This window comes from Grampus griseus (assembly GCF_964374135.1).
Source record: "Grampus griseus genome assembly, chromosome: 6".
In the NCBI taxonomy this organism is placed as follows: domain Eukaryota; kingdom Metazoa; phylum Chordata; class Mammalia; order Artiodactyla; family Delphinidae; genus Grampus; species Grampus griseus.
Genome location: NC_139000.1, coordinates 20,772,213 through 20,785,312, shown reverse-complemented (window position 1 = coordinate 20,785,312; position 13,100 = coordinate 20,772,213). Strand labels below are relative to the sequence as shown.

The window sequence follows — 13,100 nt, the reverse complement described above, 5'->3', positions numbered from 1 at the left end:
GCCTTTTTCCCACTTTTCTTGTCTGGTTACTTAGTTGTGCAACTCCTTTAAGCTGTTTTGGTTTAGAATGTCCTATTCCCGCTTTTTCTTTCACTCCTTATTGTTTAGACTATGATCAGACTCTTGGTTGTTGAGTTCCTTCTTCTTTCCCAATAAATCTATTCACCGTGGAAATAAAAAAGAAATCCCCTATGTCCGGTCTGAGTCATGTCAGTAGGAATGTGGGAATTAGAGCTGGAGCAGCCAGGTAGCCAGGTGAATCTCAAGCCTGGAAATCCATCTGCACTTTTGGGGGGAGGCAGGCATGCTTCAGGCTTCTAAAAAGGATGCCATGGGGGGATCCTCAGGCTTCGAAGAGTTTCACAGAAAAACATCTCTTTTAGCTCCTAGCTCTTTTAGCTGCTGAATCAACACAACAGTGTTTAATACCACAAGACCAGTATTGAGAGAATCCTTTTAGGTGAACACTTGTTTCAAGCTAGTGTGACCTATTTGAGTATGGTCACATATTTCCTAACAACTTCTCATCTCAGGTTAGTTTCAGGTTTGGGTTGAGGGTTTAAGGACTTCCCTACCCCTAATGGTAGGGTCTGAGCGTCACAAATCATTGAACGTCACAAATCATTGATCGTGAGAGTACTCTGCTGAGGGGCAATTTGAACTTGGAGAGCTCGTGGAAGTTCAAATATACTTCTGCTTCCTTTTTTGAGAGAGACAGTTTAGAATCAGGAGTGCTTAACTTTTTTCCCCCATAGGTATTTTTGGGACTCTAAAAATGATAGGTTCTCTGCAAAGGAAAATTCAAATTCACGAGTGCACGTGCAGAACCTTGCTCATAATTTTTGGCATGAGGTGTCTTTGGATCCTAGAGAAAGCGTCCCTATTATAGAGGAATGGTGAGCTTCAGGTAGTTTTTGAGGCAAGGACACTTTCAGTCTTGCTCAGTGCTCAAGGCTTTTTAAAAGCACAGCTGAGTGGTGTGGCTGTAAGCGTGGACTTAACAGTAACCACTTCACATGAATTGGTAGTAGAGTCCTGCCCTGGTCTGTTGCTCACTTGAATGCTTTTTGCCCTTGAAAAGGTTTGGTCTGAGGTGATGATTAATCAACAAGTATTTGATCACCTAGTAGATATTCAGCTCTGTATAGTATATCGTTTCATCTAGGTCCCTGTTGTGAACATGCGCTTTCCTTTAACTTCCCATAGGCATCTGACTTGTTTCATCAGACACTGAGGGCATTCCACATATGCAGTGCTGTGTCAGGTGGCAGCACAAAAACATGTCAATTAGGACCAGCTTTGAAAGGTGAACAAATGGTACAGTTAAGGAGTGTTGTATGAAGGGTGGGAAAGAACTAACGTATATTAAGGGATTAAGTAGCACATTATTTGTGTTTTCTTTAATCCTTACACCCTCCATGTCATAGATGGAGAAACTGGGTCTCAGAGAGATTGAGTACCTTCCTCCAGACCTCTGAGGAGCAAAGCCAGAATTCAAGCCCAGCCATGTGGACTCTAAGCCCAGACTATCTATCTATCTTTCTTCTTCCCTCCCTCCCTCCCTCCCTCCCTCCCTCCCTCCCTCCCTCCCTCCTTCCCTCCCTCCCTCCCTCCCTCCCATGCCTCTTCTGTTAAAGACCAGAGGTGGATGGAGTGGGTTAGTGTTGGGAGAGTGTAGAAATGAGACCCTTAGACTGAGTATCCCCAGTAGGTTAACTTCATGACCTTTATGAAACATTATTTCTCCTCTGTTAATTACCACCCATCATGTAACTGTTTCTCAGTTGGTCTTTAGAGCTGTTTATCTGCTGTGTGCATCACTCCCCTTTTGTGGAGCATCCAGCTTGTGTGGTACCACAGTATTGAGAGAGTGACCAAAGACCTGGTGGTCACGTTACCACCCGAGTGGCCTCATGCATGCTACTTCCGAGTCTTTTCTTGTAAGTGACACAAACAACTTGGGTGATCTGAGGGATTCTCCGCCCCAGGCCCTCGCGTGATTTTGGTGCAGAAATGTCAGAGGGGAGTGCCTTTATTACTTAGCTTTCAGTTGGCAGAATGCATCCAGGTGGGACGGAAAGAGAGCAGGTGTTTAGTTAGAGTCACGTTCTCTTTGTTGTGTACTTTTGGGGAGGTTCAATTCGTGTCTTTAAAAAGCTGTCTGCTTGGGCATTTGAGTCCTCCAGATCGTGCACGTACTTGACCAGCAGCAGAGGCAGAACCTTTGTGTGGTGCGTCCTAGTTATCATTCAGTTAGGGACAAGCTTTTGGAAATACCTCTCCTTCTTCAGAGGTCATGATTTCTCAGCATGGAATGTCCATGCCAAGCTCTCCCACCATCTTGTTTTTCCATTTGGCAAATTTTCTTGTTCTTCTCCAGTTGCCCCAGCATCCTTTGTGCCCCTCCTTCATTTTGCATGGACCTTCGTTATACCCCATATTGCGTTGCATCATAGGTAGAGGTTTTTGTGTACACTTGCCCAGCCAGACTGAGTCATTTGAACACATCCTGGTAGCTCTGTGTCAGCACTTTGTCCAATGTGTGTTAGGTGTTTCACTCTGTGGTTGAAACAGTGTATCCTCTTTAGAAGGAATGAAAAGAGATCATGTTTAAATTCATCTGAGAGCGGGAGAAAAATCTTTGCTCCCGACAATCACAAGAATGTCTGGAGAGCTGATTGCTAGTCTGGAGATCCTTAGAAAAAGCTAGTAATAGACATTGGAAACTGAGCCAAGGAATGTGGACTTGGGCTCTTACATTTTGACTTCGTTTGTGATCTTGTTGGAGGTCGTCTTTTGCATCAGGCCAATGGGTGGATTTTACTTGAAGGGAGAGTTTCTAATAGGAAAGCTGGGGAAACATTTTCAGGGTTGTTTTTGGGTTTTTTTTTGAGGTATGCGGGCCTCTCACTGCTGTGGCCTCTCCCGTTGCGGAGCACAGGCTCCGGACGCGCAGGCTCAGCAGCCATGGCTCACGGGCCCAGCCGCTCCGCGGCATGTGGGATCTTCCCGGACCGGGGCACGAACCCGCGTCCCCTGCATCAGCAGGCAGACTCTCAACCACTGCGCCACCAGGGAAGCCCACATTTTCAGTTTTGAAACGACTTTATTAACCTACAAATAATTAAAGGTGATCTCTTAACCTATGTGTAAAGAAGAAGAGTCTTTCCCTCATATGTGATGATCCAGAATCCAAAGTGGGAAAATGTAAGACTGTTCAGAGAAGATGCTAACCTAGAAACCACAGACTGCTGGGCCTTGGGAACTTGGAGAAACTTGTGGAAGCAACCTTGGAGGTTATGGAGAATATTGGAGATGGGATTCTGGGGCAGGGGTGGGAAAGAAGGAAGACTGAACTTCTACTGATAATCAAATAGGGTCCTAGGACTTAAGTCATATGGTTAAGATGCATTTTGAATAATTCTACAGTTACCAAAAAAAAAAAAAAAAAAGATAAATCCCTACATCTTAAAATTCCATATTGTTTACACACTATCTCTTACCTAGATTTTTTAAATTACATAGACATTTTAATAATTATATGTATTAGTCTTGCTGTGGTTAATAAACCACAAATTTCAAAAATACAGAGGTTTGCAGCAAACATTAATTTCTAGATCGAGTTATGTGTCAGTGGCTGGGAGTCCATTGCTATGGCTCTTTTCCACAAGTCTTCCCTTCTGAAGGCAGGAGAGAGCACATGAGGAGGAGAGAGCACATGAGAGCTGATGGAAACATGCAGTGGCTCTTAAAGTGTCTGCTCCCATCTGGTGTACGTCACATTTGCTCATGTGCCATTGGCCAGAGCCTGTTACGTAGCCAAGCCAACAGTCACTGGACTCGAGTGGAGATATGCCCTCCGGTCGGCAGTCACTTGGCAATAGTGAGTGTGTATAATCCACTTAAAGGTACAGAGTTAATAATTGCAAACGATACTACAGTCTACCATGTAGTTTGTGTCTTCTCCTTTTGTCACTGAATGTTATTTAGTAAATACCTGACATCAGTTTAGATTTATCATTTTTAAAAGTTTTAAATACATTTTCACCCTATTATGTGTATTATAGTTTTAGATTAATTTTCGAAGAAATGAACCTTTTGAAAGGAAGCGATGTGGTAGATCGCTGCGTGTTTCTTCTTGAGCGATTGCAGTGCGTGGAGCTCTGTTGTACACCGTTGAGCTAGCTCAAGAACAATTTGAATAATGGGGTGATTCTGTATCAGTCTTGTTTCTGAATTTTGTAGACATGCCTCCAGTGTTTTATATTGTTTCCTGCTTAAGAAATAGATTATTGAGATCTAATTCACATACCGTAACAGTCACCATTTCAAACTATATTACAGTTGAGTGGATTTTAGTATACTCACAGCATTGTGCAAACATCATTACTATCTAATTCCAGAATATTTTGTTACCCAAAAAAGAAACCTCATATTTATTGAGTGTTCACTCCTGTTTTCCCCTTCCCTTCAGCCCCTGGCAACCAGAAGTCTTCTTTCTATCTTTGTGGATTTGCCTGTCTGGATTCTTCATATAAATGGAATTATATATGTGGCCTTTCATGTCTGGCTTCTTTCACTTAGAGCAGTGTTTTCAAGGCTCATTGCTGATGTTTTCCGATTTATACCCTTTAACAGATTTAGGAACCTTCCTTTTATTTCTTAATTTTACTTAGAGATTTTAATAGAATGGCTGATATTTACCAGTGTGTGATACCAGTAAGCATTTTGGTAGTTGTGGGCATGATTATGTTGGACAGTGATCCTATTATCAGTTAATGTAATAAATAACATTAATAAATTTCTTAATGTTAAATCACTTTTGATTTCTTGGATTATGTTTGACTCAATCCTGGTATATTATTTTTCTTTCTTTTTAAAAAAATTCTTCTAATGTACCATTTGCTGTTACTTTACTGACGAAGTCTACTCTTACATCTGATTTCCTTTTTTGTCATACTATTTTGATATCAGATATAGGTAACCCTTATAAACTGATTTGAAAGTTTTTTCATTTTTAAATGTGTTTCAGAGTGTTCAAATAAAACAGGACTTGCTCCTTGAGGTTCATTAGAGCTCAGTTGTAAAACCATTGGGGCTTAGCTCACCTTTCAGTGAAAGTTCTCTGACAGCAGTTCTGAGGTTATTTAGTTGTTTAGGTTTTCTACATCAATTTAATTTCTCTTTGGCCGTACTTTTTCCTGCAATGTATGGCCAAAGAGGCTTCCAGGTTTATTAGCATAGCTATTCATAGCACATCCTTGTAATTTATAATCATACACAGAGGTAAGATTTAAATCACTATTGCCTGCTCATTTTTCCCCTCCTTCTTTCTATATTTAATTCTATATTTATTCTATATTAATACAATTCTATATTTAATTCTTTTAGAAGAATTAAATTTTGGTTTTATTTATAACTTTTACTCTTTCTTTTCTGTTTTCAATTTATGCTTTAATTTTTTTTTTTTTTTTTGCAGTACGCGGGCCTCTCACTGTTGTGGCCTCTCCCGTTGCGGAGCACAGGCTCCGGACGTGCAGGCTCAGGGGCCATGGCTCACGGGCCCAGCCGCTCCGTGGCATGTGGGGTCTTCCCGGACCAGGGCACGAACCCGTGTCCCCTGCATCGGCAGGCGGACTCTCAACCACTGTGCCACCAGGGAGGCCCTGCTTTAATTTTTTTATTCCCTCTTCCACGTTCCTTTTTTTTTAGATATTTATTTATTTATTTGGCTACACTGAGTCTTAGTTGCGGCACCTGGGCTCCTTTAGTTTCCAATCGAGTGCTCCTTAGCAGTGGCATGTGAACTCTTAGTTGAGGCATGCACATGGGATCTAGTTCCTTGACCAGGGATCGAACCCTGGCCCCCTGCATTGGGAGTGCGGAGTCTTAACCACTGCGCCACCAGGGAATTCTCCTTCTTCCACTTTCTTTCTTTTTTAATTGGGGTATAGTTGTTTTACAATGTTGTGTTAGTTTCTACTACACAGTGAAGTAAAGTACAGTTCTCTTCCACTTTGACTTTTTTTTTTTAAATGGGAGCACAAGGTAGATGTGGACTAAAGTGTAGTGTTTTATGGGATAAATCTTTTCAAATGTATATATTTATCTGCTCTTAAGGACTGTGCTGCTTTTCCTCATGTATTGGTTTTCTTGGGTCTGAATGATGAGTTGATATAGGCTGGTATATTTTTCGGTTTTCTTGTGTCTGATGAGGTAATACAGGCCTGCTATTTGCCTCTCACCAGAAGAAGTGAATTATTGGATCCCCTGTTTCTTTTTTTCTTTTTCTCTCTTTCTTTTTTTTTTTTTTTTTTTTTTTTGCCTCACTGCACGGCTTGCGTGATCTTAGTTCCCCGGCAGTGAGAGCACCTAGTTCTAACCACTGTACTGCCAGGGAATTCCCTGGATCTCCCTGTTTCTACTTGATGTTAGAATTGTCTTCTTGGATCTTAGGTTGAGTGGAATAATAGTTGACAAATCAGTTGAGTGGTCTCCCCTTGGCAAAAGGAATCAGAAGAAAGAAAACCAGGGTCAGGGACAGTCGGTCAGGAAGACTTGGCCTAGTTCCTCTCTGTGTCTGGATCCAGTATAGCCTGGCTTCCATCTTGTTTTAGGTGCTCTCCCCATCTCGGTAGAGTCCAGCCTTTTCAGAATTTGCAGTCTTGCCTCCTTTGTGCTTGGTGGACCTACCCAGGGCAGCTGACTTCATGAAGGTGCAAGCAGGCGCCTTCTGTTCCCCTGACCTTTCTCTTGCATCTCTACCCCTCCTGGCTAGATGAAGCCCTGGGGGCAAGGCACCGTCTGCTGGTGGGCCTCACATGGTGTATCTGCCTGTGCTGGCATCCCCTTGCTCACAGCAGCCAGACACTCTGGGGGTCCTCCTTTGCCCCACTGTGGGCCCTTCCATACCCTCATCCCTCCAGACAATTGCAAATTCAAACTAGAGTGTCTGTGAGGGTTCGGGACACTTTCTACTTCTTAGGTAACCTTGAGAACCCTAGGTAACCTCAGTGACATGGGTTAAAGATACCTCTTAGTTCTTTTCTCAGTTGAGTCCCAATTGTCTCCTGTAGGAAATCTTCAAAACTTTTGGCATTTGGGTGATGCCCTTTCCTAGTTTCTAATCCGGTACTCATTCCAGTCACTATGCGCCCGCCCCCCCCCCCCCGCCGCACCCCCACTGCTCTTTCTCTCCCGTTCTTCAGGTGGTTGTTGTCTGGAACGGGGAAAGAGGGAGAAAGCAAAGACCTGAGCTTATTAATTCGCCGCATTTATCTAGAAGTCTAGATTTATAATTTTTCAGTGAGTGTGTAACATTGTTATTAACGTAAACACGATCATTTCCTGGTTAGCGAGCCTTTGGAGCTTTTCCAGGGTTCACTCTGTGTTCTTTGATCTGTTATGAACATCTGTGAACAGAACAATTTTGAGGTTTTCCCTTTGAAGTTACTGCCCGTAGTTGGCCTAAATTTAACTTGACAGCAAAGTCAGCAGTCAGGAGTGTCCCGTTCAGTGTGTGCAGGGCACATTCATTCTTCAGGCATCTCCCGTGTGCCTGGCGGGAGAGAGGGCCGCTAAGACAAGTCAGGTACAGTGTGCATTCAGAGAGCTCTCGTTCTCCCGTAGCGGTCGGGATGCCTCGAGAGGCTTCGGCAAGTTCTTCTGAAACGAGATCATCACGTTGCCCGCACTCCTCTAATAGTATCAGAAAGAGAAATTAGAGTGTTTTCGCATGACTTGTTTTTATTAAGTCTATATTGGCCCTTAAGGTATACCACTTTCTTTCATAAACCCTATGTTTAATGTAATATAGAATTTTGCTGGTGACTAACGTTATTTTAATAATCTCTCTTGCGGCTGGCTGACCACAATGGTGGATCTTGTAACTGAAATTCTTTGAGCGAGGGCAGTTTCCAAAGTGTCCTGGTTATGTATTCCTCTTCCTAAGTAAAAAGGGGTGATGGGGAGAAGAAATTCTCTTATAACTGAAACTACATAGCAAGAATTGATATTTTGGAGCATTGAGGAGTTTTCATGTATTTATCAGCTGTGTAGCTGTAACTCTCACAAAGGCTACCGTAGATATATCTATTGCCACAGGGAAGTCATTAAGGAAGATGTGGTTAAGGCCCCAACTGTGACTCTAGGTGCGATTTTAATTTTCAGCAGCACTTATGGTCTACTGTGAACCCAGCCCCATAGTCTAAAGGGGATGCCGGAATACTTGCAGACAAGTTGACTTTTTTGTTTGTTTGTTTGAGTATTTTGATAGTGATATAACGCCTACCATGTTCCAGGCACTGTTCCAATTGCTCCATATGCTAACTAACTCAATCCCATTATACCCATTTTATAAATGACGAAGCTGGGGCAATAGAGAGATTAAGGAATTTACTTAAGTCATGCTGCTAGTAAAGAGTAGAACCGGGATTCAAAACTCGGCAGTCCGTCCAGGTTAGCCTCAGTTTGGTTGTCATTCAACAGACGTTTATTGAGTACCTTATATTGGCAAGAGATTGAGTTGGGTCACTTCTAAAACTCATTCATTCATCAAATACTTACTGAGTACCTACTGTGTTCCAGAAGACACAGTCTCTGCTCCTGTTGAATTTACAGACTGGTGGGAAGTCAGACAGACAGATAATCAATTAATATATAATATATTTTTAGATAGTGGTAAGTCCTATGATGACAATAAAGCCAGGGAAGGGACTGGAAAATGATGGAGGGTGCAGGAATGTTTTTAGATTTTTGTGGGCTGAGAACGCCTCTCTGAGTAGGTGTCATTTGAGCAGAAACCTGTTTGAGGAGAAGAGCCAGGCCAGTGGCAATCGGAGGGGAGAGCAGTGTTCCAGGCAGAGTGAGCAGCAAGTATGAAGGCCCTGAGGTCCAGACGAGCCAAGGCCAGGTGTGTAGAGCAGGATGAGCTGGAGGGCAGTGGGGAGAATGTCTGGGATGAGGTCAGAGACTGTGGTAAGATCATGTTGGCCCTTGTGGGTTATGGGAGGGAGTCTGGATTTTATTTTGAATGTGTTTGGATGGATGTCTTTCAGAGTTCTGAGCAGGGGGGTAACAGGTTTTGATTGACCTTTTCCAGGGAGCATTCTGGCTGCAGTAAGGAGGACTGACGGTAGGGCAGCAACAATGAAACAGGAGGCTTTTGTGTTGAGCCAAGGGATTCTCTCACTTCTTGTAATTCGTGTTAGTTGTAAAGGCGCTGCCCCCCCACAATACGTGCTCTAGAACTCAGGTCTCAGTGAAGCAAACCCGCTACCGGAGGACTCTGAGGGTAGAGGAGCCTGGGTCACTGAGTCCACCTAAGCCCCTGCCCTTTCCTCCTGAGATTTTTGTCTTTTCCCTCCACGTTTGTTTCTCATGGGGACCATATCTTGAGGGGAGTTATCTGGGGGATAACTTGTATTAAGACCCTAAGGGAAAATGTAAGCATTCCTCAACTGGCTTTAAAAACAGAAGCTTCATGTTTACGCAGAAGGATTTATGGCCAGAGAATGGAGATGAGGGACAGTGTTGGGTTGGGGAAAGCCATCCAGCTTGATAACACCCTTGAACTAGGAACCAGATACCTTAGCTCAACTCAGTAGAGTGATAACTGGCTTCCATACATTTGCATACAGAAGTCCTTCACCTTTTTGAGTCGGCTTCCTCATCAGTAGAGATAGTATCTGTCTGCTAACCTCACCACGTTGAGGTTGACGTAGAGGGCAGCGAAATAAGAATGTGGAAGCCCTGCGCACAGACGTGCCATGGAAGGCGGAGACGGTAGCAGCCCTTTATAGGAAAGTCCAGGCATCCGTAGCTCATTTGCTATTCATATATGCTCAAATAATATTACGGGAAGCACCCTGTAGTAAGGGTGTGGGTATCTTCCCTGGTTGTGTAGTCCTAAAGGAAAGAATCTGCTGTGTGACAAGGTCTGGGTGACTTTCTCCTCCCCAACCCCTGCTAACTGATTTGAGAAATAGTTCAGTTCCCACTGTCTGGCCAAGATCTTTTAGACCTTTATGTGGGCCGTTCCTGGAGGGTTATTGGCTGAGGTCCCCAGAGCAAAGGTTAGGGGAGTTGAGGTTAGGGGAGTTGTCCTGGAGTCACTGGGAGACGGGCAGACAGATGGATGGATAATCACAGACACACACACAAAGGTGAACAAGGCACAGTTACAGTTGTTGGATGCACAGTGCTTATGGATAAGTTATATATGTAAATAAATGATTAAAACTGTGAAAATTGCTTCAGTGGAAGTATCTTCAAGGTATTGAGAAGGGAGTGACTAATTTTGTCAGGGGCTGGATCCAGGAAGGATTCTAGGAGGAGGGGGCATTTGAGAAGATTTCTGTGAGATCCTGGGAGCCCTCTACATAAAAAAGAGGGGTGTGTGTGTGTGTGTGTGTGTGTGTGCGCGCGCGCGTGCGCGCGCACGCGCTATGTAAGCAACGATGAGAAAATATGAAACAGCATAGTGGTTTCCAGGATCAGTTCAGGCCAGATTGTGGAAAATTGCTGTCTGAGCTGATGTTGGCTTATCTGACTAAAGGTTTTGAATTCATTCTTTCTTTTGTGCAATGTTTAGCCATAGGTGATGGAGCCTTTCTGAGGCCCAGTGAGCTAGTGTTGTTAAAATATAAGGGTGGGCCCCTCAGTGCCTAGCATGGTGCCTTGCCTGAGGTCAGTGTTTAAATATTTACTGAAATGATGACGACGTGATGGTTGTCTCAGAGCTCCAGAGAAGATGTCCCCCCGCTGATCCTTAGACCCTGGGATTTGGACACTGCATGCCCTCAGTGACATCAGTGTGCTGAGGAAGCAGGTCGTGGGATGCTGCTGTAGCTAGGTTCTGTGGTCCACACGGAGAGCAGCTGCTGAGGGGCTTGCCTTCCCAGCTGACAAGACCCTGGGCTGAGAAGTGGAGGGGTGGGGTCCATTCCCATGAGTACCTTCTGTGAAATGGTACCCTTTCAGTAATTACAAAAGTATTTTTGACATTGCATAAGTAAGGATGTGATTAAATTATCTGTGGTCAGGGAGACAAAGGAGGGTACCTTTTTTGTTTAGTTTCCATCACCCACTGAGTTGGGTGACATTGCCCTTGACCCCAGACCATGCTTCCCTCTGCCTTGTTCCATACTCTCTTTCCAGATGTGCTATCTTCATCTGGAGCTTATGGACATGACGGCTAGATTGACTTCTCATTTCCTGTATGTTCTCTTCTCTGGGGGCTAAGTCATATCCAGCCTGCACACAAGAAGAGATCCTTCTGGGGAAAGACCCACGCCCAGCCTGTGATCTGATTACGCACAGATCAGGAATGCAAAAAAACATTCCTGACCAAGGCTCTTTGCTTAGTATCATGTCACTTTCTTGCCATATTCCTTAGTCTTTGCCTTCTAATGATTCCAAGGTGACATTCAGAGGCTTTCACATCTACTGCTAGATAGGGCTTTGTTCTCTTATCAAATCTTAAAGCCAGAAAAGGTAACTGGAAGACTGCATCCTTTTTGAATAGTATAGGGACATAATTGATTCAAGTGGCTTCCTACTGAGGCCTAAGAAGAAAGAAGTCCATAAGTTTTTAATCTTTCCTTCCCTTTCTTTTCTGGTACTTGCTCCCCCCCACCCCTTTTAAACTTTTTTATTGCGGAAAATTTTAAACACATACAGAAGAGGTGAGAATTTATAGTGAACCTGCAAGTACCAGCTTCAACAATGATCAGCTTTGGGCCATCTTGTATCATCTATATCCCAAGTACCTGACCTTAATTATTTTGAAGCAGATACCACACATCCTATCATTTCATCTGTGAATACTTTAGTTATGTGTTACTAAAAGATGAAGACTTTGTAATATCATAATACTTCCATTATCACACCTAATAATTCCTTCATGTCATCAAATAATTGATCAATATTCAAAATTTCCCGAATGTCTCAAAGTCTTTTAACCCTGTGTTTTAATCGTGACCCACTGCAGTTGTTGGTAGGTCTCTTAAGTTTCATTACATCTGTAGGTGCTCTTTCCAACTCTGTATTTCTTTTTTCCTTACAATTTATTTATTTATTGAAGAAACTGGGTCTTCGGTTCTCTTTAGCTTCACATTGTGTAGATGCCGCTGACTGCGTCCTCGCAGTACTTGTTCTACACGTTCCTCACTCTTGCTGTATTGCCTATAAATTGGTGTTGTGTCTAGAGATTTGTTCAGGACTCATAGCCAGCATATTTGGCAAGCATGCTTCGTAGGTGGTGGTGTGAACTTATTCCAGGAGGCACGTAACGTTTAGCTGTCTCTTTGTGATGGTTGATTAGGTTGTTAATGTGTTGGATATCTAAGAGGGTTCTGGCCCCTCAATGTTTACCTGGGCCCAAGTGGCGGTCTTGAGAAAGTGGGAAAAAGAGACAATGTGGTGTGCTCAGGAGTTCTTTCTCTGTCGAAGTCTGACGCCGGTGGTGGCTGTCATGTTCTCTGTCCTTGAACTGTTGGTTCCTGCAGCGCTTGCTGACACGTGAATCGACGGGATTTGGTGTAGAGCATTGCCCGTCGTGTTTCTCTTGGTTGTAAAAGACTCGTTCACTTAAGAATTGGTAAGGACAGGATCAGATTCTTTGAAAGTTATTTTTGTAGTTAGAGGTGTTTCTTGGTTGGGCTAAACCAGCCTTTGTTGCTGGTGTTCTCCAGGTGTGTGTTTTTAGCTACTTTGTAAGATGATTCTTTTCTGCTTTCAGGATCTCATTTTGCCCAACGGCGGTACTCCAGCAGGCCCTGCAAGTCCGGCTTCTTCATCTTCCCTTCTCAACAGACTACAGCTTGATGATGACATCGATGGTGAGACCAGAGACCTCTTTGTCACGGTTGATGATCCCAAGAAGCATGTCTGTACGATGGAGACCTACATCACTTACAGGATCACCACCAAAGTAGGTCTTTTTATTATCTTCCACCTGTCTAGAGTGTCTTGGAGAATTGAAGTCCTACCGCCATGATTCCTGCCTTTCCTTTTTCCCTTCCTTTGTACAACTCTGTTCACCTTTATGACAATTGTGAGTGTAGCTTTTTGGGAGAGTGGATATATTCAGATTTAAAAGG

The 13,100-nt window shown here is 43.5% G+C and overlaps 1 protein-coding gene across 1 annotated transcript in view; it reads left to right on the top strand.

Moving 5' to 3' along the window:
• SNX30 (sorting nexin family member 30) overlaps nt 1–13,100 on the top strand; it is a gene marked incomplete at its 5' end in the record, with an annotated part of 105,319 nt that overhangs the window by 32,522 nt on the left and 59,697 nt on the right. Inside the window, one exon of the mRNA XM_082655848.1 lies at nt 12,740–12,931. Within this exon, the coding sequence (XP_082511974.1) occupies nt 12,740–12,931 (192 nt within the window). The remainder of the gene's footprint in view (nt 1–12,739; nt 12,932–13,100) is intronic.